Source organism: Topomyia yanbarensis, chromosome 2 (genome assembly GCF_030247195.1).
Source record: "Topomyia yanbarensis strain Yona2022 chromosome 2, ASM3024719v1, whole genome shotgun sequence".
Classification (NCBI taxonomy): Eukaryota; Metazoa; Arthropoda; class Insecta; order Diptera; family Culicidae; genus Topomyia; species Topomyia yanbarensis.
In genome coordinates this window covers 24,146,070-24,173,665 of record NC_080671.1, presented here as the reverse complement: position 1 = coordinate 24,173,665, position 27,596 = coordinate 24,146,070, and the positions used below count along the sequence as shown (strand labels likewise).

The window sequence follows — 27,596 nt, the reverse complement described above, 5'->3', positions numbered from 1 at the left end:
TTGCACAACATGAATAGTAATTAATCGAAGAACGAACAAAGTCCTGGGAAAAATTGATGCCTTTCTGCTCGGTTAGCGGTAATTAGCGATGTTTAGGTTTTGGGGTAGTGTTTTCTGTCGCTCATTCGCTGTCAATCAATTCGTTGGCAGTTGAAACACAGTGGGAAAAGTTTAATTTCTACCGGTGGACAGTGGATTAGGGCACGTGTCAAACGAGCAGATCAAAGCACCCTGCATCCCGGAACGTGTCCAAATGGGACACGAGCGGAGGCAGTTTTCGGCTGACACAAAGAATTTTTAAAAACAGGTATATTCCTATTCACCGTTCCCTCGAAATCTAAGCTGGCGGTGCAAATCGGTTAAAATCAGATTGTGCGACCTAGAGTGATGGCAGTTTTAAGGGTATGGGAAATTTTGTAGAACACATCGGTGGTCGTAACATTGGTCAATATAAATCAACCGTTCTGAGTCAATAGAATGCAAAACCAAAAAAATAGTAGAAATTATTCAAACTTGTTTAAAATTTCGAATTATTACAAATTGTTAATTAAGATCGTTTTGGAATAGTACATAAATACTTAAAATAGTTTAAAATTGTTCAGAAGCCCTACGTATTGTTTGGAATTAAATAGAATTTTCGATCATTGCTATGAACCGTCCAAATTGTTGTTTAGAGTTATATGTAATTGAATGGCTGGCGTCCAAAAGGGGCTAACCCACATCTTGCATTTTTACAAGAAATGGAAAAAAAACTTCCGCATTTCCAAATTAACATTGTTTTTATTATAAAAATACATTATTTTAGTAGTGAACTACTGATGCATGTTTTCCAGAAAAAATAAGATCATTACATGTACTACTTTTTAATTCACAAGCAGTTTCGTAATTCGGGGGACTAACCCCAGGGGTACCTAGAATCCAAAAGGGGCTAACCCACAATTCACACCACCTTTCCTTATTTTTCGTTTTAGAGTTTTGGTGTCTTTGGCAAAGTTGCTGCGTGACATCTAGCGCTTCGTTTGATCATTTCATATTAGTTCGAAAATCAGTCGCTAGGGCGGCGCTATTTTCAACTTTTTAATAGAACAAAATAGAAAGATGGTGCCTACAGCAAAGTTGTATATCAGGTAATTATAAGTATATCTTCTGAAGACACTAACATTGTAGGTCCTACGGGTTTTTGAAATATCGCGCATTTTTTAAACATAACCTGCAAGTAAATGTTTTAACTAAAACCTTCTCTATCTCAAAACGTACTGGACCTACAAAGTTTGCATCTTCAGAAGATATGTTTATAATGATAGCACCTACTACTTTCTCGAAGACACCACATTTCTCTCTAGCTTCATTAAAAAGTTGATAATAGCACCGCCCTAGCGACTAAGCTCCGAACTAGTGTGATTCAACCAAATAAATCGCTAAGTGCCATACAACAACTCTTCCGAAGACACCATAACTCTATAACGAAAGATAATAATTGATACAACGTTTTTCAACTATCCGACCACAATGTACCGTTTTTTCCCTTAATCCCCTATTGCTCGGTGAACTTTCAATGTAAAGACATGACACCTTCACTTGAGTTTTCCAAAAAATATGCTCAATAATATATATTTGTTAAACATTTTTTGCCAATTGCTAGGAAAATCAGCCATACATGTAGTTAAGATAGATAGATTGATCCCCTGGTTCATCTTTCAATTTAATAAATCTCCCATAATTTCTATAACTTCCTTCCTATTCCAAAAGACTAGACATTGTGCCTGTGCATAAATGAACTCTCCTGAAAAAGAACCCAGCAGATGGTGAAATATTCCAACAAGTTTCGTCATCAAAGACTCCGACTTTTCGTAAAAATCATACGCATTGAACTCATTTGAACCACACCTGATCGAATCGGATCAATGGCAATCCTATGAATTGTAAAGATTTCGAAAAAATATTCAACCGTAACAGATATCTCCAAAGAACGCTGAGATAAGCTCAGAATAATAATATTCTGTCAAAATGACAAATGAAAAATACTAGTGACAAGTATTTTATGAAGGACTACCGCGTCTACATGCCTGCCCACACAGTTAAGATCGACGGTGTTCTTACCGATTCGAGTTTGGCATGCGAAGATCTCCAAAAGTACGGAGTAGGCTATTTTAAGCACTTCTTGGCCCAGCGAGCGATAATGTTGAATAGCAATTGTACAGGACGGGACGAAGTTCCATGTTCCAACAAACTAGTATTGAGTGACCTTTGGTGGGTAATTACGTCTTGTTAGACAAGGTTCGTCTACCTGTTTGGCTACTTATACCGCACATCGCGCATTTCACTAAATATATGCAAATAATCTCCCAAATTTCGCATCATCGAATTTATCAATTTTGGAAGCTTTGAATTGTCTTGTTTTCAAATCCTCCAATTTGCGAATTATGGATCTCCGAATTTTTCGAATTTTTAAATCTTTAAATCTTCGAAGCTACCAATTTTGGAATTTTTAAACTTTCAAATTTTCGATTTCTTCAATTTTTAAATTTTAGAATGATCGAATTTTCGAACACTTGAATTTTCGAATTTTGTAATTCTCAAAATTTTGGATATTCGAATTGCACAATCTTCGAATCTCCAAATTGCTGTATTTACGCATGTTCGAATTTTTCAATGTTAGAATTTTTGAATGTTTGGTTTTCTAATTTTTGGATATTCGTATTTCCGAAGTTTCGAATTTTCAAATAATCCAATTTTTAGGGTAAGGTGGGACAAATCCGACAATTGGGTAAACCCGACCCCCCCCCCTCTGTTATCACGATTCGGAAGCACTACGCGAACTAATATCATTGTTGTCGTGTAGAGCATCAAAAATAATCATAATTGAGATGCTCAAACGACAATAGGTGTGTTTTTACAACTTTTGATTTGATTTTTTGTACATCATTGACTACAGGATATTTCTGATTGTTGAAGTGATTGCATAAAAAATGTAAGTGACTTTAAATTCTTTGATTAAAGTCCTACAAAGTGCATAGATGAATTTAGTCCAATAATGTTAATATAATATATCTATAATATCTGTACTGGTTTGCCTCGCCATTTTTGAAAACAGCGAAAAGGAATGTTTTCGTACAACGCTTGTATCTCAAAATTATTCCAAGATACGAATAAAATACTAAAATGAGCATTTTACAGCCAAAACCATTTACTAGATCGGATTTGCTTCACCTTACCTTACCTACTTTTAAATTTTCGAATATTGGAAGGTTTTAATTATTTAATTTTCGAAGTCGCGAAATATAATTATTATGTGTGTGTGTGTGTGTTAACCATCCTAACTCCCACTAACTGGTAGTGATTTACAGAAAAAAGATGTTTGCATCTATTTTAACATATCCATGCAAATAACTTGGTTCAAGGATTTAGGTAGGTGTTAGCTCAATTGACTTTCCGATGACCCATTTCGTGTACAGCGCCAGACATGTTCCGAGGTCATCGTTCCTTCAACCAGCCCCGCCTTACTGTAATGTTTGTATCAAATGGATTATAACATTACAATAAGACTTTCGATTCCTTACATGAGGTAAGAAATCGACGCGTATTTAGTGTATTTATTTTGATTTTTGTATATATAAATTAGAATGTCTGTAGAAAAATATACCAGTTTTTCTATTTCCTTCCTCATTTCCTACTTACGCGAGTGACTGATACTTGCTTATCCATTTTTCGTCCCATTCCAAACCTCCTCCAGATATCCTCAAAATCTCCAGCTTCTTTCTCACGCATCAAACAGCCCGAGCAATCCTTTTTCTTGCTCACGTTTGCAAGTACAGCGCAATTTATCAACAATAGTATGCATGCAGCAGATACAGAAGACTCCACTGGCCACGCACGTGGTCCTGACCCGTAAAAGGTTTGGAAAATGTCGGAAGAAAAAGGAAAACTGACCGGCAGGTTTCCGAATGTGGAACTAAGAAATTGGTGCGACACCTATGGGGCGATAGCTACGGGTGACGCGGTGATAATATGGAATCGCCACTTTTTTCAACAAGTGACGCCGAAAAATTTTCACTTTTTGGGAAAGATTTATCACTGGGAAAAAACACTTTTTTGTGAGTTTTTGATCTCCACTATTATTATTTACGTTGTTAAAACACTTTTTTCTTCCCCGCATCGGGAATAGACGGCCCGTATTGTGGGGGAGCACTTTTGACACTAATGCTGTGTGGATTTGAATCACTTTACGCCGGGATAAAAAAAAACTCCAAAAAAATCACTGAATTCCACTTCCGATTTACGAACACTGTTCACCGAGTCGTTCTTCGTATTTAAAAACACTTTTGTTTGATAATCCGTACCGAAAAACTACGATTTTGGACCGACTAGCGAGGAGCTCCAAAACAGTCGACCGATCGCGGCTATGGTACACACTCTCAGTCGCGAAATATAATTATTATATCGACAAATTATTATGTCGACTGTTCTATTTTTTTGAATTTTCAAATTTCAATTTTTTTTTAATTTCTGCTCTCTATATTCCATATTTCCGAATTTTCTAATTTGAAAACTTTCGAACCTTCAAATTTTTGTTTCGAACTTTTTTCTAGTTTTAGAATTTTTTATTCTAAAATTTTCGAAGTGAATTGAAAACTTCATTTTGGATTTGGAATATCGGATTTATCAAATTTTCGAATTATTGGTTTTCTGAATTTTTGACTTCTTGAATTTTCAAATTTTCGAATAGTCGAAGTCTTGAATTTCTCGAATTTTTAAGTTTTCAAATCGTTCCATTTCCGCATTTTCGAAATCTCGAATCTTAAAATTTTCAATTATTCGAAATTCAACATCTTAAAATTTTCTAATTTTCACGCTTCCAAATTTTCTATTCTCGAATTTTTGAATTATCAAATTTTCGAATTTTAGAATTTTCAAAGTTGGGAATTTTTAATTTTTCTGGTTTCCAAATTCTCGAATTCGCAAATTATTGATCTCCGATTTTTCAATTCTTGGATCTTCCAAATTAGGAATGTGCAAATTTTTGAAGCTTCTGAAGCTGGAATTTTCGAACCTTCAAATTTTCGAATCCTTCAATTTTCCGATTTTTTTAATTTTCCCGGGGCGGGAATAGCATAGTTGGTATTGCCTTGTACGCAGCTCACCTGGGTTCAAGTCCCAGCCCCGCACATAGGGTTATAGATTTTTCTTCGGAGATTTTTTTAACCCGAAGAGGCAAATGACCTTAAGGTTAAAACCCCTATAATAAAATTTTTTTTTTCCAATTTTAGAATGTTTGAATTTTCGAAGAGCCGAATTTTCGATTTTGCGAATAAGGCCATTACAAATTATTTCCGAAGTTTTTGTCTCTATCCTTGTAAATAAAATGTAAATAAAAGGGGGGGGCGCAAAAAAAATACATATATTTAAAGAAAGTATGTTTATTCAAGGATCAGGTTATTACAATCTAATTTAATTTCTTTTTGTTTGGTCTTCCTCTCGGTTGTTTTTGATAAATGTTTGCGGGTTTTGGAGTCTGGAATCTGCATTGATCGCAGAGTACAATTCGATTTGCTGCAGGTGTAACGCTTCTACTAAGACACTTCGCACATTGTGCAAAGTAGCCAGGAAGTGTAGGTCCAGCCTGATAATAATGCAAACAAATGGGGTCAAAACACGTTATTTTTGTACTCTGATAAAGTTCGGGAAACTCGTTAATAATCAGACGAACAACTTGTCTTCGAAGAACTGTTGTATCTGCAACATCTGCTTTTTTTCAATGGCATATCTCGTGTACAACATTCGCGGAAATTCACACTCAGTACATCGGACAATTAATCGTGCTCGGGTGTGGGCCAAAGGGAATGGTGCTTTCGGAAGATTACTAGTGTAAGTTGATGTTGCTGTACTGGCACTCGGAACGTCTTTATCTGTGGGTTCCCGCCCAAAAACATCGGTAAAGTTTAAAAATTGTTCACCTACAAACTCGGGACTCGGTAGCCAATTTATGTTATCGAAAACCTCTGAAGGTAATCTGATGCTCTGATGGTACCGGCACGCTGCATCTTTGCATTTTTTAATTTGGATAGTATATTTTGTACAGCGTACGTGTTTGGCTACAAAATCTTTCATCTCCGGAATGCTCATCACGTTAGCCTTGAGTAGATGTTTGGAAAAATCAAGCTCTGGCCACCGATTATTAATCAACTGTTTCAGTTCATCGATCTCGACTGAGGAAGCAGGTTGTCCAATCAACACTTTTTCGCCTTTATATGTTAACCTTTGGAACCGTTCGGTTAACAGCATTCTTGTATCCTTCGTTCCGTCAAGAGCTAGTTGACGAAAATCAACTTCCGGATGCCTCTGCTGTGCATCCCTCCACTGTTTCTTACTCATAAAAGAGCGCACTTTTTTTTCGTTACTTCCGAGGTGATTCCTAGCCAATGAAACTCCAACTAATGCAATGTTAGCAATGCTCATAAACCGTTCAGCTGGGTTTATAACTGAAAAATTTGGTGGTGTTCGTACAGCAGCCAAAAAATCAAGATCAAGTTCAAAAAATAATGACATGTAGCTTAAAATGACTTGAATTGACGTCACATTATGATCTGGACCTCCATCTGTTCCAAAAAACATCATCGGCTTCGAATAGTCGGCAAGAACAAGATTTTTAACAATTTCCGCCGCATGACGGAAAGCAGTGGATGGTTCAAAAATAGCATCCTTCAATATTATCGTAGGCTGTCCGTGATACCACGAATCGGTGAGCTCTCTAGGCGGAACAAGTTTGATAGTTACGGATGGCACGATGTGCTGCGGTATATTATCGTGATCCATTGCGTTTAAACCTTTTTCGTCTAAACCAGCCATCAACACTTGCCTTTGACGGCGTGTAGCACTAACAGGTGCTCCTACAAACCCCACGGGAATAGAAGCTTTATCATCAAGAAAAAATATCAACGCGCTATCCGAAAACATGCCTGCAAAGAGTGTTTCGTTGTAAATCTCGTAAGAATCTGAAAACTTTTAACAAACCTGCCATCATTTTCAGATATTGAAACTGCTTTGCTCCGAAATGCTGATCGACATGAGCTTTGTGAAGTGTTCGTTTTTGTAACCCGAATTTAACGTTGAAACGACCATAGTACCGCTTCGCAACTTCAGAGTTGCTGTTACGTGGAACAAACTGTAACCGAAAATACTCATATGATTGAGTTCTACAAGATGACGACACGAATGAACTCATAATGAATGAAGTTCATGTTTGACAATTCTCGGTGGTTTGTTTACTTTGTCAGATGCGTGAGTGCGAGCGCAACGGTTGCTCATCTGTTACATTCGAACTCACGTAACTTCCATGTAAACAAACCACCGAGAATTGTCAAAAGAAGTTCATCCGGCTCGTTTTATGGGGTTATGTCGGTTGGTGTAAAACCTAATGGTACGAAATTGTGATCAGAATTCGGGAACATTTTCTGCATCTCATCTTCACACTTCTGCATCAAATCTTGGAGTGACACACAGAGAGGTGATATCCATGTTATTTCTCCATGGCGACGTTCCTCGGCGATAGTATAATCGTTGGCAGCTAAAACCTTTTCGGCTGTTTTCCAGAAGTTCGCGAATTTTCCTCCTGATGAAGCTTTCGCTTCGCATTCCAGCTCTAATACCTCGGGGTATTTCATACCCTTCTTCCAGTAGTAGCTTGTATTCTGCTTGCAGTGAATTGTCCAGCTCACTGTCGTCATCTGCAACAGAAGTTGGTTAAGTAGGTTGGTTTATGTGACATAAATATGTACTTTAATTTACCTTCTACTGCAGAGACAAATTCTTGAACTTTTCTAGTGGTCCATTTAGTTGTTCCACTATACACTTTGGAAATCCGCTTGATTTTATCCTGCTTCAGACGTGATTCGAGGTTCATTTCTATTCTGCTAATTACGATTGCCGAAGCGATTGAATTCTCTTCTTTCGACACTTTCCAAATAAATTTTCCGTTCGGTTTGAATGACCTGTAGAGCTGTACAGGAAAACTTAAACATAGTCCAGCAATGAACTTATGCTTCAACCTACGCTCGGTTGGGGCGAAAAACACAATATTTATTTCCGAATACTCCGGAAGTTCAGACAGGTGTTGCTCGACATTTATACCGGAACCTCGCTAGCTCGTCTCGCTTCCCGCATGGAGGAATGATCTTCAAAACACGATTTTCTCGAGTTTCTGGGACAATTACTTGAGCAGTAGCCTTGCTGTCAATCGCTCTGGTAATGTGTCGAATGTAGTCCGAAATTGCTTTCTTAAGTTGCAAAACATCATCAAATACGACTTTCCAGCTGTGTGACTGCAGAAAATGCTTCGTCATTAGTTGTTCTAATCTTTCGTGATTAAAGACTAGCTCATCCAGTTTGATTTGCGGGATGGTCTTTTTTTGTGAGTTCCATGGTATAGAACACGGTACGTCTCTTGATTAGGCGGAATAAAGTGTAGCGTTTCCGGAGGTTTCGATACATTCGACGCAACAGAAAATTTATGCCAATGGCCATCTAATTGCCATAATGTCGTGACGACTGTTGTCATGAATAGTTCCATATCTGATTTCTGATATATGCGAAAACCCACTTTGTTCTGCTCCAAATAAACAACGAGGCGATTATAAATCGCCGTTCTACCGTCTTGCTCCGGCCGTTTATCCGGCAGTTTTAAAACCGCGGCGCAGTTCATCATTTTATCAAAAACATTTGTGCTGGTTCGTCGTTTAGGAATATCTGACTTCAGGATGCACAATACTTTTGTGCAAGCACCAATTGCTGTGATAGAATCAGATATTCTATTCGTGGCTGAAATTTTATACAGTTCTTTAAGTTGGAACGATTGTGCTCCAGCATATACAATTTCTATTTGCTCTGCCCCATGGGGTAAATCGATTTCCCGCTGGATTAAATCGAAGAACGATTCGTGTAGCTCAACTCCGATCACAGATTGTTGAATCAGCTTACCATCACGTTCAATTCTGAGAGCAATCGGAACTGTGGTATTCGTGTTCTGTAAAAGAGGTGTAAGCGTTAGTAAACATTAATGTAGAGAGTAATTTTTACTTACCGTATCCATATTGATTAAAATCAATACGATTTTCTCTGCTAGAAGTTGAAATTTCCGAAAAAAATTATAAATTTACGCAATTAGACGTGCGCTGTACGATGGAAAATAAAAACAGTCATTGTTGCCAGTCACTGTGTAGCGATGAGTGAATGACAGGAACCGCTGTTCGTTTCACACAGTAGTGCTCCTCTAGCAAGAGTCTGGACAAAATAAATATAAATAAATTGGTAACCATACGTCAGCACAAGAATATATATATGAACACTGAGAAAACTTTTTACACTGAGAAATCTTTTTTTTGCCCCTCGATTTTTCGAGCCGTTAATGAAGGGGAGGGAGACAAAAACTTCGAAAAAAATTTGTAATGGCCTAATTGAATTTTAGAATTTCCAAATTGATAGATTTTTTAATGTTCGAATCTTCCAATTTTTAAGGTTTCGAATCTTGAATTTTAGTTTTTCCGTAGTTTTGAATTTTTGAATTTGCGAATTTACAAATTTTCAAATTCCAGAGATTTTTAATTTCGAATGTTTGAATTTTCTAATTTCTATTTTTTTCAAATTTTTAGGAAAAGTTTAAGTTTAAGAATAATTTCGAAACTTAAATTTTTGGTGGAATTTTCCAATTTTTTAATCGTTGAATTTTTGAATTTTCGATTTGTTATATTTTCAAAGTTTCAAATTTCTGTGTTCTCAATTTTTCTGAAATTTTCGAATCAAGCTTCCAATTTTTTTGAATTTACGTGTTCTTGAATTTTGAAATTTTAGAATTTTTGTATTTTCGAAATCCAAATTTTTGAATTCTCCATTTGTCGAGTTTACAAATATCCGAATTCTTGAATTTGAATATTTGAATTTCGGAATTTGTGTATATGACATTTGCGGATTCACAAATTTTTGAATTCACGAATTTGCGATTTGACAAATATTAGAATTTACGAATGCTTAAATAATCGAACATCCGAATTTTCAAATTCTTGAACATTCGAAATTTTTAAGTTTTTTTAATTTTTGGATCCTCGAATTTTCGAACATTCGAATATTATGTTTTGGAATTTTGAATCTTTAAATTTTTGTATATTTGAAAACTCGAATTTCTAAATTTTCAGATTTTTGAATCTTCGAACTTCTGTATTTTTGAATTTCAAAAATACCGATTTTTCGATCTTCCGAATGCTCGAATTTTTGAATCTTTGATTTTCGCTTTTTCGGAATTTCGAATTTTGAAATTTTCTAATCCTCCAATTTTTCTTTTTTTTAAGTTTTTAATATTCTGATATTTGAACTTCCGAATTTACGAACAACCAAATTCTTTCAATTTTTGTATTTTTGAATAGCAGAATTTTTGCATTTTCGAATTTCCTGTTTTTTAAATTCTCCAATTTTCGAATACCTGAACTTTAAAATATTAGGGGTTTTGAATTGTTATATTTCCGAATGTTCCAATTTCCAAACTCTCGAATTTTCATTTTTTTGTATTTTTGAATTTTCAAATCATCAAATTATCCAATATACGAAATTTAAAATTTTCGAAGTAATAAAATTTTAAAATTCTTAAATTTTGTCGTATTTTTCGAGCAATCGAAATTTCAAACTCTTCAATTTTTTAAATTTTTATGTTTTTTAATTTTCTAATAGTCGAATATTCTATTGGTGAATTTTCGATTTTCTGCATTCTACAATATTTGAATATTCAAATTTTTGGATTTTCAAACATTTGTGCTTTTGATCTTTAAAATTTCCGATTTTTTTCATTTTCAAAATTCCCGAATCTTCTAACCATTAATCATCGAATTTTTGAAATTTTGAATTTTCTAATTTTCGATTCTTGATTTTTTAATTATCGAATATTCAGATTTTAGTATTTTTGATTTTTCGTATAGTAGAATTTTTGAATCTTCGAATCTCTGATTTTCAAGTTTAGAATGGGCCGAATTGGCGAATGTTCAAATTTTAAAATGTTTGTAGCTGTAGGCTGTTTTGAATATTCGAATCTCTGAATTTTCTAATTAACCTTCTAACCTTTAAATTATTGAATTTTCGAATATTACAATTTCAGAATGCTAGAATTATGATTTTTTCAACTCTCGATTCCTCAAATTTTCGATTTTTTTCATATTATAATTTTCGATTCCTCGAATTCATTATTACTGTAATTTCTAATTCTTTAATTATTTTCATATCTTTGGAACAGTTGCTATTCGATTGGGCTTTTTTATTTGATTAGAATTTTAAAACTATTACGAATTGAGTAGACGTATGTAGAATTTACTACATGGTGGGAATTGTTTATTGTTTCAAATACTTTATAATATCCCAAAATGTTTAGATGTAGTAAAAATCCTTTACAATCCCACAAAACCTTCATTTTCCTAAGAAAATATGTTGATTCTATTTAGAAGTCTTCAGAATATTTTGTAATGTTCGGTATCATTTTGGAATATTACCCGAACCGCTCTACTATGTATACACTACAGAAAAAGTACAGTCCCGTAGTTCTAGTGAAATTAGTGAACCGTAAAATAAATTGCTCCCATTACGGCACTAAACGATCGCAATTGACTTTTCGCATACCAGTCGTAGACCTACAGTGTTCGAGGTGGAACAGTTGCTAAAAGCCAATTGCCTTCTACGCAGCTCACCTGGGTTTGATCCTAACCCTCTAAACCCCACGCACATAGGATTAGAGATTTTTTCCAAAAGAGATTTCTCTAACCCGCAAAGAGACGAATGACCCTAATGTTAAAACCTCTGTAATCAAAATTAAAAAAAAGTTTCTTAAAGTGAAATAGGAGCTTACAGAAGTGTCACACATACAACTGCATCTTACACGTAATATTGTGCTGATAACTAATATTAATAGCTACCGTCGGTTCTCATGGTAAAGAGAGACAAGTCTGTCTTTGCCGTGAAACATGTTGGTAGACTTGAGCGATTCGTTGTAATGCTGCCTAACCTCGGCCCCTGTCAGCAGAAGACAAAAGATTAGTCCGTAAGATTTTAAGCCTGTTTTCAATGACCCTGCCACTTCTAATTTTCCGATCTGTATATTTCACATACTTTCACTCACTTGAGTACTATGGCTTCAAATTTTCATAACTTTCCCTACTCAGTAATCTCTAGCTAATTGAATGTCGTTAAAGAGTAAAAAAAAATTCAGCAATTTTTAAGAATGTCTCCGAAATCTTTTCAATCCCATAACATTCGTAGTGATATTTGACTTTAGTTAGAATTATTCTCCTTTATAAAAAATTGGGTTCTTTAAAATTCTAAATCGCCTTTAATTAAAAACAAATTGAATTCTTTTGAAACCAAAGGATGCAAATTCTTTAGAATTCTCCAGAATTGTATACATATTATTGTTTAGATAAGCTATAGGGTTCTTTTGTTCAACATCATTTACCTGGGTTCCTTAATCATAAAATTTAATCAACCAACTTTCTTTTGCGAAAGAACAGGAAAAGCCACCTAGAATATAAAAAACAAGGTTACAAGCTCGGACTGTAAACACACAATAATTATTCCATAAATAAAAATAATCCAGAGAAGGGTCATTGACCTTCTTTCGAGATCTAAACACCGATTCCCAACCATACTGCTTCCATGGATCCCATAACAGGCAGTCCAAGCTCGTCCATGTCCATGGCTCCCTAGCAGCCTACAACCACCACCACCACCACAGAGGAACCCGCGTTGAAACCAGGAAAAATATTAGATTCAATTATTTCCTATATTGCATTTTGGTGCACCGATCCATGGTGAATTTAATGAACTCTCTCTCTCCCTCTCTCGCATACCGTGTGCAACGGTGCCCCGCCTCCTTGGATTGGTTCTGTTTACGCTACTGCTGTAGGACTACTACACTGTGTTCCGGAGAAAAAAACATTGCCTTGCCAACAACAAATTCCACCATCATTCATTGCCGGGGGAATGGGAAAATCTCCTGCATCCTACCGTGCACTATCAAGTGGAACGTTATCGAAATAATGATATAGTAAAATCCACCTCCAGCAATCCGACCGCCTGGTCTTTGTCCGGAGTCAGGACGCTGATGCATTCCAACCGAGCGTGGGTGAATCCGAAAGAAGTCAGTCTGAGTCTGGAAGAGGGAATCAAATCATTTTTTTTGTGTGTTCAGCTTCCTGCAAGGGTCGACTCACTCTCTCTCGTGATACGCGATTGTTTCGCCATTTCCCGCCTAATGATGGTTGAAGGTTTCAGCCCGTATCGAATTAGTTTCCCGGACGTTCTCGAGCGAAAAGGAACGGTTCGGTGCGTTCGCAGATGTACGCCGCTTTCGACGACGACGACGTTCCATGGCCAACTTGATGATGCACAATCAGGAGGAAAGTTGTTCTATTCGTCGTTGTCGTCGTCATAGGGTTGCCATCGTGGAGGAGTGGAAAGCTCTTGAGATAATGGCTTTTCGCTGAGACTCCAATTGCAATGGTTGTTATACAACAGCCGAAGAATGGTCGTTGCCGCGGTGACAACTGCCAGCTGCTGCCACTGACGATAATGATGATGGCGATGAAGGCGATGACAAATAATTTATTTTCGCTCTCTGTCCCGAACTAATTGGAGAGAAAATTCCTGGGAAAGTAATTTGAATAATTTCTTTTCAACCCCCTTTCCCCGTCGATATCCCGGGCCTTGTGGCTGTTTTATTTCATCGTTTCTATGGGGAAGAAATCGCTGCTAAGCACGGTGAATGGCAAGAAAAGGTATACCGTCGCGATGATATTTAATTGATTCCGAGGAAATTGAATTTCAAGGAAGAATGCTCTCCCGAGGGGGATTCCCAGGTAATTACGCACGGGCGAATTGTAATCCCTGCTGGAAGACGGTTTGTCATTTAGTGATGGCTGGGGTAAACCAGAATGTTAAGTAGGTCGAATTATTGTTGTTTGTTTGGAATTTGAGTTTTTCTTGTTCGTGTCTAAGAAGCTTATTTTAAAGGATATTTTCTTCTACTTTCAGCGCCATCTTGAACATGAACAACAACAACAGCAGCACCGCCAACAATAACCTCAACCTCGCCAACAACAACAACAATAACAATCATACCACGCTGAACAACAACAATCCAAATGTGATAAACCAAAACAATGGCAACAGTTGTCTCGGTGTGGGCATGCAGCTAATTCGGGCGCGAAAATCACCCACCCTCTGTGAGGACCTGGAAATTCCAAGGGATCAACCCGATCCGGACTACATCAAGATGTTCGTCGGTCAGGTGCCTCGGTCGATGGACGAACAGCAGCTGAAGGATATGTTCGAGGAGTTTGGCCGGGTGCACCAGATCAATGTGCTGCGGGACAAGGCGTCCGGGCTGAGTAAAGGTAGGAATTTAAATTTTTATTATGAATTTTTCTTTGGTTGAAAATGTTCCTTTCCGATATTTGATTTCAGTCCTTCGCTAGTACCTACAAAGTTATTTAATTATAAAATAGCAAAGAGTCAGTTCAGTTCACTGCTGTCATTCTAACAGTTGTACTGAGAGCTTAGAATCTTATTCAAGTATTTAAAAATCCTTTTGGTTTAATTTCAATGTCGTAGCATGCCAGGTGTATAAGCTTAAAGCCGCTCTTTACTCATAGATGTCGTTGGTTAATCAACACACATCATCAGCAATTTTATACATTTTAATATTTAGAAAGTAATGAACAACTGATCACGCAACCATAACCTCAAAGAATATTATTCATACTTGTGTAATTAAGTTAACCTTCGCAAACATTGACAAGTTCCGCTCGAAAAAGTTCCCCTCCAGAAACGTACCGCTTCAACCACGTTCCCATCCTCTTTCCCCGAAACATCAAAAAGCCCTGCACCAAAACTGACTGACTCCTACACTCACACTGAGCGAGAAAACAATCCCCGGCAAACGACAAGTGCCATAAAACATTCAAAATTCTTCCACCTGCCCCCGGAATTCCACTTTTCGAGACATTGCTGGAAAATTCTTTCGGGAAAATTTCCCTACCATTCTCGCACCACGGCCAGTTCAGTTTTTCCCATTTACGAGGTGGTAAGGTGATTTTTATTTAATTTATATTGCCTTCGGGTTATTTGAGGAAGAAGTTTGCGGCTCACTCGCTGGGCTGGACCGACTAGAGCAGCAGCAGCAGCAGTAGCAGATCCCACCCGGCCAGGCTTCATTTTTTTTTGCTCTGCATTACATTAGCGCAAAGTTCGTGTCCGAAAGCAGATTGTTTGAGTTCTTGCTTTCCTTTTTCACACCTTCACCTGGTCGTCCTGGTTGCCGGTGTTTTTGCCATCCATCCTTGACGAGTTGGGTCGAGAAGTTTTGTTCTAATTTTAAGTGGGTTGTTTGGGAGTCCTTCAAGAAAGTGCTTCGGCCACGTCTCGAAGATGACTGTCCAGTGTAAGTTTGTTGTTTTAGGAGATTTTAAAGTACCTTCTCGTTAAGGGAACTGACTTTTGTTGTTTTGGCAGCTGTGAAGAGTAACCATTCGGTATTCAAACAAGGGTGGGAAAAAAACGTTGAAAGCACAATTGCTGTTGACTGACGGTCGCAGACCGAGAGGCCATCATCCCGGTTCAATGCGTTTTGAGCTTACCAACCTACGTACGACGACGGGGACCACGACAACGACGACGATGATGATGATGAAGCAATAGGGAAAATGAGTAATGGATTGGAAAGCCAACTCTACTACTCAACTTCGTTCACTTTTCATCGAATCCACGGCAACGGTGCTGATGCCGAAACGGTAGAATGCATAACCAAAGGCGTTTTGTTACCAATTTTGATACGTTTCAGTCGGGGTGGGTACGGTTCTCGCTCACACATCGGACGTGTTCAACGTAATACGCCCGGTTTGCTAGCTGGTAGAGTGAACAATGTCGGGGCCGATGGGGACAGCACGGTTGTCCACGAAAGCGTTCACTTGGAAGAGTGCTACGTACACCAGGCTGGCAGGAGCAGAAGTGAGCAGTCTTTTTTGGTGAATTTTATCCTCAGAATTGACTTTTTTGTAGCTTCGAGAGCTTTGACACGAGAATTGTTTCTATATTGGTGCTGTTGTCGAGGACTACCGATTTATGACTAGAATTCTTTTTAGTATTAAACTATAGAAATCTGCTCCACACAAAAATACTAATATATCATAGCATAGTGTGGTTTTGGAATGATGGTTCTGGCGTATATTTAAGTACAAAACGATCTCACCAAATGCAAATGCTCCTCCACATATTCGTGAATGACCCAGTGGCTTTCGTTCGATTTCTCCGACTGGTAATGTCCATGTATTGATTATTGGTGGTTTTTTGCTGCGAAGACAGAACCTGCTGTTGTCGAAGACAATGGCTTCACTTCTCAACTATGATTATTTTGCTTTAAGGGCATTATACATGCGAGCCACAGCATAGCTTCTACGCCGCACACACCCCTCCCCCCTGCCTAACCATGTATCTGACATGAGCAAATATAAGAATACGTTTTTCGATACACTAACCTTGCCGGTGTACCACGAAACTGCTACTTGAGGAAGCTGGAACATTTTCCTATACAATCAACCCGAATTTTTGACGGAATTCCAGCTATTTATCTTATTTTGTGCGAAAATATCACCCCTCTTCACTTGGGGTTTCTTTTCGAAACGCTTTTATTTTTCTTCTTCTCATGTTCAGAACACTTTTTCAAATGCACTTTTATCACACACCACTGAAAAAACACCCGCGAAACGTTAATCGTTTACTAACTAAACTTCAAATTTTCTACCAATGTGCAGATTACCGAAGGAAAATGTCCGAAAACTCTTATTTGTGCGTTTGAATTTTCACTTCGAATTTTATTTTTTCTCAATGAAAACAAGCGCGTTGGTGCCTAGCAACAAGCGTGCGTTGCTGGCTTCCACATATCTTCACCTTAACTTTCCCACTGAAAAATATTTTTTTGGTAAAAATACGACAGATGGAAAAATCACGTCTAGTTTTGATCAAGACCAACTTCGATCTTCCTTCCCCGCACAAAAATACTAAGGTTGTTCGCAATGCAGTGATGAAAATTTGTTTCAAAATGACAAGCCGTCGGATAATTTGTATCTGTCAAAATACATCTAGAACACGGTGTTCCCAATGCTATGATTTAGCCACCTGTTCTAAATATTGTTTATTCGATTTTGTGATTGTTTATCTTTTATGTGACACAAATTGTTTTTTCTACACATACTAATGAAAAATACTTAAAATAGTGTTCTATTGGTGTTTCAAATTGTGGAAAATTTAAAACAGAACAGTCGAGCTGTTCTAAATCTGGTCCGAAAAAGTGCTCGAAAAATAGAACTACATCTCAGCATTACGATCGATCTGTTGTAGTCGGTGATATAAAAGAAAACAGCCCATACAGAATACATCAGCGTTGCGAACAGCCGAACAACACTAAAATCACCGAATGGTTTTTAATTGATGTGCTACGAAAATCGAAATGTGACATTAATAAAACCACAGATGTGATTTTCTTTCGGGTTGAAGTTGTTTTTGGAACAACTTGCTTCTGCGTGATGCAATTTCATTTTGAACATTTTCTGGACCCTTTTTTCGACTGAACAGAAAGTGACCAAATTTTGCTGTTCGGACTGTTGCGGACAAAACAATAATATTAAAGGGCGAACACGAAATTATTGCGACACATTCAACAGGGAATAACTTTTTTACCATTGGGTAAAAATCGACCTAATTTTGCACACTCTCTCATTGATGTGTATTGTTTACATACTGTCAAACTCGAAGTCGTGTTTTTCGATTCAACGAAAATGAAGGTGAACCAACGCGAGTCGAGAGAACAAATTCTTTCCAAACATCTGGAATTTCCTGACCTGTCGCACCGGCAGTTGGGAAAAATGTTGAACATTCACCATTCAACCGTCTCCAGAGTGTTGAAGCGGTTCCAGGAGCGGTTGACGTTGGACCACGGCAAAGGAGCTGGAAGAAAACCGGGACCGGAGAACAAAAAGACGGAGGGAAAGGTGAAGCGGATGATTGAAGCAAATCCCAACGTCTCAAGCCGTGATTTGGCTAAAAAGATCGGCATGTCGCAGAGCTACGTCCAGAATGCAAAGAAGAGAGCTGGACTACATACATGCAAGGTACAGAACTTTCCAAACCGCGATGAGCGTAGGGACGTTGCGATATTTTCGATACTAGTACGGAATCGATACTTTTGTTTCCGGTACTCGATTTTTTGGTATCGATACTTCAAGCACAATACTTCACTGATATCGATACAATCTTCACGATAGCAAAAAGAATCAAATGAACCATTAGTTGGAAGAATTCGATCCTGAATTCTGAACGATTTTGGAATTATTTCCGAGTAAAATGTGATTATTTATTCAGGCTAAATCATTGCGGAATCGGTTGTTGCATTTGAGTTGCTACAATAGCTGGAGCACCAATCGCATTTGATGGAAAAATTTATTCCGAACATTGCCCATTATTTGACAGTCCATGAGACTTTCTGCTCAGCCAATTATTTATTGTTTATCTTTTCTGACATTCGACGTCTGACAGAATCGTCGACTGGATCCAACATCAAACGAATCAGACCAATAAAAGATATTTGTCAAGCGGGTTTTTCTGTTCGCAGGAGCAGAGCAAAACGTTAAACCCACTACTGAATTTCCAAACAACGGTTTGCAGATTACCGAATTCAGGGAATTAAGTTACTGTAAAAGTGCGGAATCGAATGACGATACTTTCAAGTATCGATACTACGACTACGATTGTATTGAAAGTATCAGTACTTGCATTCGATACCAGTATCGATTCTAAGTATCGATGTATTTTAATATTGAAACGTCCCTAGATGAGCGGCAACAATCGACGGCGAAAACTCGGGCACGGAAGCTCTACGAGAAGATGCTGACAAAATATGGCTGCTATGTGATGGACGAAGAAACGTATATAAAAGTCGATTTTAAGCAAATTCCGGGGTTGGAGTTTTTCACCGGCAAGAGCAAGTTCTATGTGGACGACAAATTTAAGAAGAAGAAAATGTCGAAGTTCGCCTCCAAATATCTTATTTGGCAGGCCATCTGCTCTTGCGGACTGAGGAGTGAGCCTTTCGTGACAAAGGGCACAGTAAATGGCGAGATCTACAAATCTGAGTACCTCGAGAAACGCCTTTTGCCGTTCTTGCGGCAGCCCGACGAAGCTCCGCTATTTTGGCCAGATTTGGCATCATGTCACTATTCTAAAAGTGTCCTGCACGGAAACGCTCCCGATCGCATAGCAACTAATATATTAGTCGAATTTCTGAAATCGATTGGTTAAAATTTGGTACAGCTAAACGATTGTTGATTTTTCTAAACTTTCATTTTTGTTTTTGAATGAACAAAACAGTTGCTGAAACAACTAAATCATCTAGTTGAAAATGTGATGCTGTCAGTTAGCAAAGACACACACCATCCGAATCAGCTCATCAAATAGCTGTAACAACTAATATAATTGTCGATTTCAAGATTGGTGCGAGTTGAAACTGAAAACCAAGATGGTTGTTTCAAGCAATTGTATTATTGAAAAATATCCCAACCAGTTGTAACAGCTAACGATTTTGTTAATTATAAGGAGGATTTGTTACCCAGTAATAAAAAGCCAAATTATCTTCGAAGAAGTTTATTGCTATCATATCAATGGCTTGATTTATCCAAACGCGTTGTATCACTAGGAAATATAAATATTAACACTGTTCAGCGCCAATACGTTTACATTAATTCTATTTTATAAAAAAAATATATAGCATTGACTTTCTATACGAATTATGGTTCCATGTTCCACTAGATTCTCTATTTGCATGGAACAATTATTTATGCAATGATAGAATATACAGATCAATTTACTGATGGAGACTAATGTCCTATTCTAATGTCTAACATTTGTTAACATGTGAGAAAATTGGATGGCTGATTTGTAAAAACACATGAAACATACACACCTGGTTCCAGAAGATTTGCTCACGTTCGAACATCAGTCGAATCATGCAATTTGTTGTCTACCTGATGTATTATATAAAAATACTTCACAATAAAATTCACATATATATCACTAAATTAGGTAGGCACTTCTAAGTATTATAACTGGTTTATTAATCTAAACTTCAAAATCAAGCTCTTTTATGTTAGCCTCAAAAATTTTACAACATGAACATAGCGAGAAAACTGACGTATCCTTTTCAACTAAAGAAATGGTTAAATAAAATTTGCAAATTTTTGTTTCCTTTTTGCTGTCTTTATTTTCTGAAAACTGACAGCTTTCAAAAACAACTAATTTATTCAGCCAATTGATGATGCGAAAATCAACAGGACAGTTAGTTGAATCAACAATTTTTAGTTGAAACAGTCAAGACAAAAATCAAAAATTGCAATATTCATTTTTTGTGATTGCGGGGTTTTCCGTGTGGAGTGGTATGAGGCCAATTCTGTCCATTTTGTTCCAAAGGACATGAATCCGCCAAACTGTCCGGAGCTGTGCCCGGTGGAGCAGTACTGGGCAATGATGAAGCGGGAACTTTGGAAGAGCAAGAAGACAGTGAAAGACGAGAAGGACATGTTAAGAAAATGGAAAAAAAACTGAGAAACTGGTACCGGATGATACTGTAAAGACTTTGATGGAGGGCATCAAGCGAAAATACGTTCAATTTTGCACTCAAGGCTCCATCGATTAACTTTTCTTTTGATTTTTGAAGTAAATATTTGTATAAAACTGCCCTAAAATTTTGGTTTGATTTTAAACATTATAAGAAAATTGGCATGACATTTTCGGTGTCGCAATAATTTCGTGTTCGCCCTTTACTGCGGTGTTTTCTAATTTCACCGTTAGCCTTCACGCTATGATCAATATGATATCCTCTAACAACGATTACTAGTACTGATGTGCCATTGAGCGTTACCAGAATTGTGGCATGAAAAGTATTGTGATGCAATTAAAATTGACGTTTTAACGGAGTTGTCGTACGAGCAACGCGACACAAAAATAGGACCACATTCGTAATCATATCAGAATTTGGTAAAAATAATGCCGATAAGTCTCCTTTTCGATACAAATTAAGTAATTTAATATCATCGATGGATGCGTGATATAACTAAATAACACTCGACCTTTTACGAATAAGTATCTTGTCTACGTACCCGCCCAAGAAGTAAAGATTGATTGTGTAGGCTCCTTCAAGAACTTTGCTTCGGTTAGTTAAAATTCTGGTTTGCAAGCAATTGCGTTCACCAAAAATCGAGGAGCATAAGAAATCAACTGATTTTCCATCAGCCTCATTTCGAGCCTTCCGTCGGATCTGCTCTTCCATCCTTTGTTCTTTTGAACGGGTCTTGTCTACCTGTGCACCTGTTTTTTGTGTTGCGGGGCATAAACAATAGCAAACAATTGGGCAGCTGTAGACCTACTGTAGAAATAAGGCACGCTGTGAAAAATCCGGAAAGAGTCATGAAAAGTCTTCCTACTGTGGAGAGAATCCGCATGATCTTAACCTATTCCGCATATAAATAATGTGGGGGAAAATTGAAGCACTTTTTAAGGGACGTTTCAAGAAGAAATGCTAAAGAGGGCTACACCACCGGTCACAACTAATTTCTAAGCTTCCTTCTTCACTAAAGATCGAGAGTCTGACCATCCCAATGTGAGGACATCTTCTAATGTGACTATAAATTTTCGAATGCGGAATCGTTTTCTCTCCAAAGTTTTCTCGTAAAGCCCTGAAAGTGTCCCTTTAAGGGATTTCTGGTATTGGAAAACGCGATTATTGGCACCGGTTCGTCAACAGATTAACGATAGAAGTAATGTTTCGTCTGGCGGCTAGCGCCTACGTTTTGTATTCGATTCAACCTTTGATCAGAATACACGGGACCAAAAATCCTTTTTCGGCGAGTATTCCATGTAGATCCACATTCCAACAATAGACGTTTCGTGACGAAATGATAATACTGTATATAAACGTGATGGTTGTACTTTAACATACAAATTTATCTGACAGCAAAGATGCTCGCGCTAAGTAGAGTAGTGCGCATACCACCGTAACGTTCGTCAGATGAGACAGCTATACATTGATGTATCGCATCTATGCTCATTATTGTGACAGTAGTGGTACAATCATGAAAGAGACTGTGATGCAAACACAGGGTCGTAGCGTAGCGTAGCGCCCCTATGTTGTTTACTTTGAACTTGAACACTTTTTATTTCGATTTTAGAGGTTCTAACACTGAAGTCATTCGTTTTTGTCGGGTTAGAAAAATTTCTTTTCGGAAAAATGTCTAAACTATATATGCAGGGTTACGAATCGAACCTGACTTCTATTATGACTTATCCTCAGTTTATATAGCAGATCAAGATTTCTATGCCAGACTGCCGTCCTTGACGGGGGCCAACCGCACGCTACTGGCCTGCATAGGTAGAATGAAATCGTTGAAAATTTCGGCTTCTCGCCGAATATGCCGCGTTGAATGTGAAGTTTAGTTTCTGTAAGACAATCGAAACGGTAAGTAATGTGTATTTATTATAATGTCCCTGAAAAAATGCCCGTTAATAAACAAACTTTTCTTCAAAACCCAGTTTATGGTAAAACAGATATCTAGCAAAATTCGTCATCAAAGATTCCGATTTCCCTTTTAAAACAATACACATTGACCTCGGTTGAACCTTTTTTTGCAAATCAAAGATAATCCACTAATTATTCTAAAGATTTAAAAAAACTGATACAGATATCATCTTGACAGATAACTTCAAAACCCAGATAAGCTTAGGATTATGATTTCCTATCTAAAGCAAGCAAACGCGAATCGGAACACACCGTCGATCTTAACTTTGTGAGTGGGTATGTAGATACGGTTCTCTCATAGAAACATGGCGACGGTGTGGAAATCGATTCACGTTTGTCAAGTGACGATTGACTGTTTCAGGGACTTCTTGCTCCATTCAAAAAAGATTTTTAGTAGAAATCGCACTAGACGGAACTTTGACGGCAAAGCTTTGCGTTTAATTAAGTCTTCTTCGACAAGGTTCGTATGCTAGTTATGGAATTTGCGTTTTCGCTTCGTCCCATCAGAATACTACACTAACTTAGTGCCAGGACTAACCATGCATAAGATTGATGCTACCTTCAATATCGGGGACACGGTGTGAACAAATCTTAAATCAAGCGTGATGTTCCGCAACGAAAGAGTTCATTTTAAGCTGGTGAGAACTAATGCAATAATGCTTCGGCTGGAAAGTAAAAAATCAAGTGCTTACGCCAATGGTGTTCCAAGGAGGCCGATTCAGTTCATGATGTCCTGTTGTCTTTCCTGTGCCAAAAAAAAACTGCAAGTTTAGTTTCTTCTTTTCCCTTTCATTCAGCCCTCTGTTCACTTTCTATGATACGGTCTCTGCTGATCTGATGTTGGAACCAGTCCCTCTTGTGTATGTCTTTTGCCTTCCTTATAAAAACCCAATCTCCTTGTTTCTATTGTTAATTAAATAATAGATCTTATTAAAAAAAAATTGCAAATTGCATACCTAATCTTTAAAACTATTTCTTTGTGGATTTTTTAGTTTGAATAAAATTGCATAAATATTTTTTGTATATCGATCTAAATTCCGTGTTTTATTATGTAAATGTGTAAAAATGTATTCCCCTTAGTATTATTAAAAAAAAATTCAAGCAGATCCTGATCATTATCCCTTATTTCAAGAAATTTAATTTGCAAGAAATTTAAATTGCAAGAAATTTAAATTTGTATCTGAATAAAAAACTGAAATTTTTGTGCATCGAGAATTTCAGACACATGCATTTTACGCGCGAAACACATACATGGTTAATCACAGATTTTAGTTTGTTCCAAACTTTCGGGTGGGTAATTCTCCTCCCGGTTATTTTTGAGTGTGTAGTACTACCCATACTGCCCACGTGATACGCAGGCCCTGGCCAGCATCGAAGATCAGGAATGAGCTGAAATAATCAGTGTTACCCAGAACTCTCCAGAGGAGGCTTATGGAAAATAATCAAGTTGGTAGGACCCCCAGGGAAGTCCTACTAGACCAGACTCTACTGTAGCTCGCCAAAGAGTAGGTTGATAGCGAAAGTTCAGAAAAAGATGGTAGAGCATCCTATGAAGAGTTGAAAATTATCGAAGCTCTTTTTACGGTTGAAAATGAACATGAAGCGACTCGTGATTAATGGAATTAATATTCATTAAAAAATCCGTGTTATTCATTCAATTAAATATTGTACAATAATATTCATTTCACTAAAAACCTATCCAGTTAAATGTTTTCAAATATTGGCAAAGCATCTAAAACAGAGCTGCAAATTTTCAACAGTCTGTTTTGAACTTGAAGGAGGAAAAATTCTCAAATCATGCCCTACTATGTTCAATTCGCAGTTGTTCGTTTCCATTATTCATTCAAACAGCCGACCTGCTCAATCATTTTCCATTCATTTTCAATTTCATTGACCCTGTGAATATCTCTTTACTGGGGTATTGACTAGGTTTTTCAAGCAAAACTACTCTGAACATAGTTCTTACTGTCCATGTAAGCTTGAAAACGCAAAACATGACGACATTTAACCTAAACTGGCCTCTACAGAGCAGATGACAGCTTTGGTTGGTGAATGAAAAAGCATCAATTTGAAATGAAGACGTACGATTCAGTTATGAAAATCCCGCCAACTTGAAAGTGAATGATTGAGGGAGGCTTTGAATTTGAATCATGGTTGGGTTTGATTGAACTGAAAGTTGGCATTTGAAAATGAAAATTTGCACCACTGATCTAAAACAATAATTGGCCACGCTTACATCGTACCACAGCCTACCTTGATGCGCTTGCTTTGTGCAAATATCGGAGATGAATGAAAGCCTGTATTGAATGACTGGGGAGTTGGTTCGTTTGACGTCTTCGGTAGCGTCACTGAATATTGAAGATGAATTTTCATTCAACGAATTTAAATATTTATAACTCTGACTCTATGGTCAGAGAAGACCAAGATGTAACATGTTTGTATTTGATAGGAAATAATTGGTTCAGAAAATTCTGGATATCCGTCATAGTACATTCAAACATGGAGAATAGAATAAAGGGTGTTACGATCTAAAATTGGTCAAACAAGAATGTGTGTAAATCGGTCAAAGGTTTTATTGAAAAATCAAAACATATTCCTTATGCAAGTTCAATTCGTTCAGAATAAAAAAATGTATTCACTCAAGCTTCCTTCTTAGTGAATAAGAATTTCCGGACCTTTCATTTCCGTCAAGTTTTGCATAACCTTTTTGGTCAATTTACTTGCCGCAGAACACTAGTTTGGCTTGAATTGTATCTCGCTGGCAACTGTCTTTCGCATATTCTTGATGTTCCGCCTGACGATCGCCCAATGTTTTTCTTTTAGGCGGAGGTCTGGTGTGTTGTTCTTGGGCACTATCTGGACGTTGTTCGCGGCATACCGCTCCATTTCCGTAATGGCAAGATACCGGAACGGAACAATTATGTTACTTGAGGAAAAGCAACACACGTTTTCCGAAACATAAATTTCTGATGGGCCCGGCTGCGATGTAAATGATACTCTTCAAGCCACAGCAACAGATGGCCTGCCATACAAGATATTTCTTTGTGAATTTCGACAGCTTACTATATTTGAAAATTTCTGCCACATTTGCTCTTCCAGTCGATGTATAATATTCCTGCCAGGAAGCTGTTTTATGTTCACCTTGATGTAGGCTTCGTCATCCTGTGCCATGTAATCAAATTTCGTCAGCATCTTCATCTACAGCTCTCTCTGTCTCTGGCCGACTTTTTTGCATATAGCCACGATTTGAAGTCACTACCTTCTTATAAGTGGACAGTCCAGCTCGTTATTTACCTCCCACCTTGTTTGCGATATCTCGGACGGAGTGTTTGGGGTTCCACTTGAAACAGCTGGCCACACTTTTCGTTGCTTTTGCGGCTTCCGCCTTTCGACTTCCCCCAATCCAGTCTCCGTAGCTGCCGTCAAACGTTTACCGAACACTTTAATTACATTAGTGATGGACCATCATGGTAGTTCAGTAGTTCGGATTTTCGCGATACAAGAGCAAAATGTTGCTCCCTTGAATCGATGTTATTTTTTACAACTGAAGAGCAAATGTTAAAATCAAACAGTAAGCACCCTTTATTATGTTAAGGGTTGTTTCTCTAGGTACGAAGTAGACCCAATTTGCAGGATCGAAGGTATTATGTCTTTGAAGTGGCAGTTTATGCAAGGCTTTGTACCGAAGAATACCGGTCGAATCGTTAAATTGGGGATGGACGACGATAAAATCTAGATAATATAATGGCTAACTTAATTTTCGGATCATAATCCAATAAAATTTTGGCGGATTGCACACTGAATTCATCATGTTTGACTGCTGCTTATCTAATAAGAGTTGCTTAGGAAGTGGTAAGTAGGAATTCATACCAATCCGACCCATATTAAAACCTCAACAGCATGATAGCCATCTTTGCCAGCTGCCCCTATCTCCATCGTTCAGGGGGAAGGATAAAGGATAAGGTAAACGGGAAGTGTTGATACTCTACCCACTTAACGGAAGGCAGACGATTCATCGGGATCTTCCATAGGTGTCGCGGAGCTAGTAGTTTGGAAGGGTACAAGGTCTAGGATTCGCTCCAAGCAAGCGATATGACCTGTAAAGCATGGTTTATTAGGTAGTAGTTTAGTTGGTTTTCGAGTACACGATCACTCGAAAAAGAAAAGATCTTATTTAGTTTTTGGTTCTTTTTAAACTCTGGGTAGCCGGCTACCGAGAGTATCGTGTTTTCTAAACAAAAGCAATTTGAACTCCACACAGCCGATCGTGGGAGTTTGCCTAGGAAAGCTAATCTTATCTGCATAATGGGCCGGATCACAAAAAATTCGCTATTTTTTCTACGATATATTTATTGGGTTGAAAACTACCGAGTGACACGTTGTACAGACAGAGTTATAATAGCTCGAGATGTTATAAATCAAGCAAAGTGTTTAATATTTTCCAAATCGGAAAATTGACAGGAATTATAAAGGATCGTTAACCTGATGCACGGGCTTGATAGTAATATCGGAACTCGAAATTAGATTAATAAAAACAGACACCGCGAATGTTCAGTACGTATTGGCCCTTGATCATCGCTACTAGTCAAATTGAAGTCTTATTGGGGCTGATTGCCGAACAACTATTCATTGAGAAAAAATATTAATCGAAGGTTGTATACAAACCGAACTTACAAAAGAAAACCAAGAAATAATTTTGAGCCGCCCAAAATAACAATTCACTGTACCGAAAGATTCACTCGTCGTTTGTCCCCCTTCCCTGTCAGCATACGGCCACTGATCCTGGACGATCTTCACTAATGCCACTCCCGTTCGAAACGAAACTGAGACAGGCTCCAATTTGTCAACCTGTCGAAGTGAATGAATTGACAGCGGTTGGGGATAGAACCCGACCCAGTCCCGAGTTTAAGCGAAAACAGCGAAAGGAGGCCTGTACCCCGGTTGGCACCGCGGG

General features: G+C 37.7%; 1 protein-coding gene across 3 annotated transcripts in view; it reads left to right on the top strand.

The window, feature by feature from the left end:
• LOC131678416 (CUGBP Elav-like family member 2) overlaps nt 1–27,596 on the top strand; it is a 1,026,317-nt gene that overhangs the window by 546,801 nt on the left and 451,920 nt on the right. For all 3 annotated transcript variants that reach the window (XM_058958564.1, XM_058958565.1, XM_058958566.1), the window contains one exon: nt 14,056–14,417. In XM_058958564.1, the coding sequence (XP_058814547.1) occupies nt 14,056–14,417 (362 nt within the window). The remainder of the gene's footprint in view (nt 1–14,055; nt 14,418–27,596) is intronic.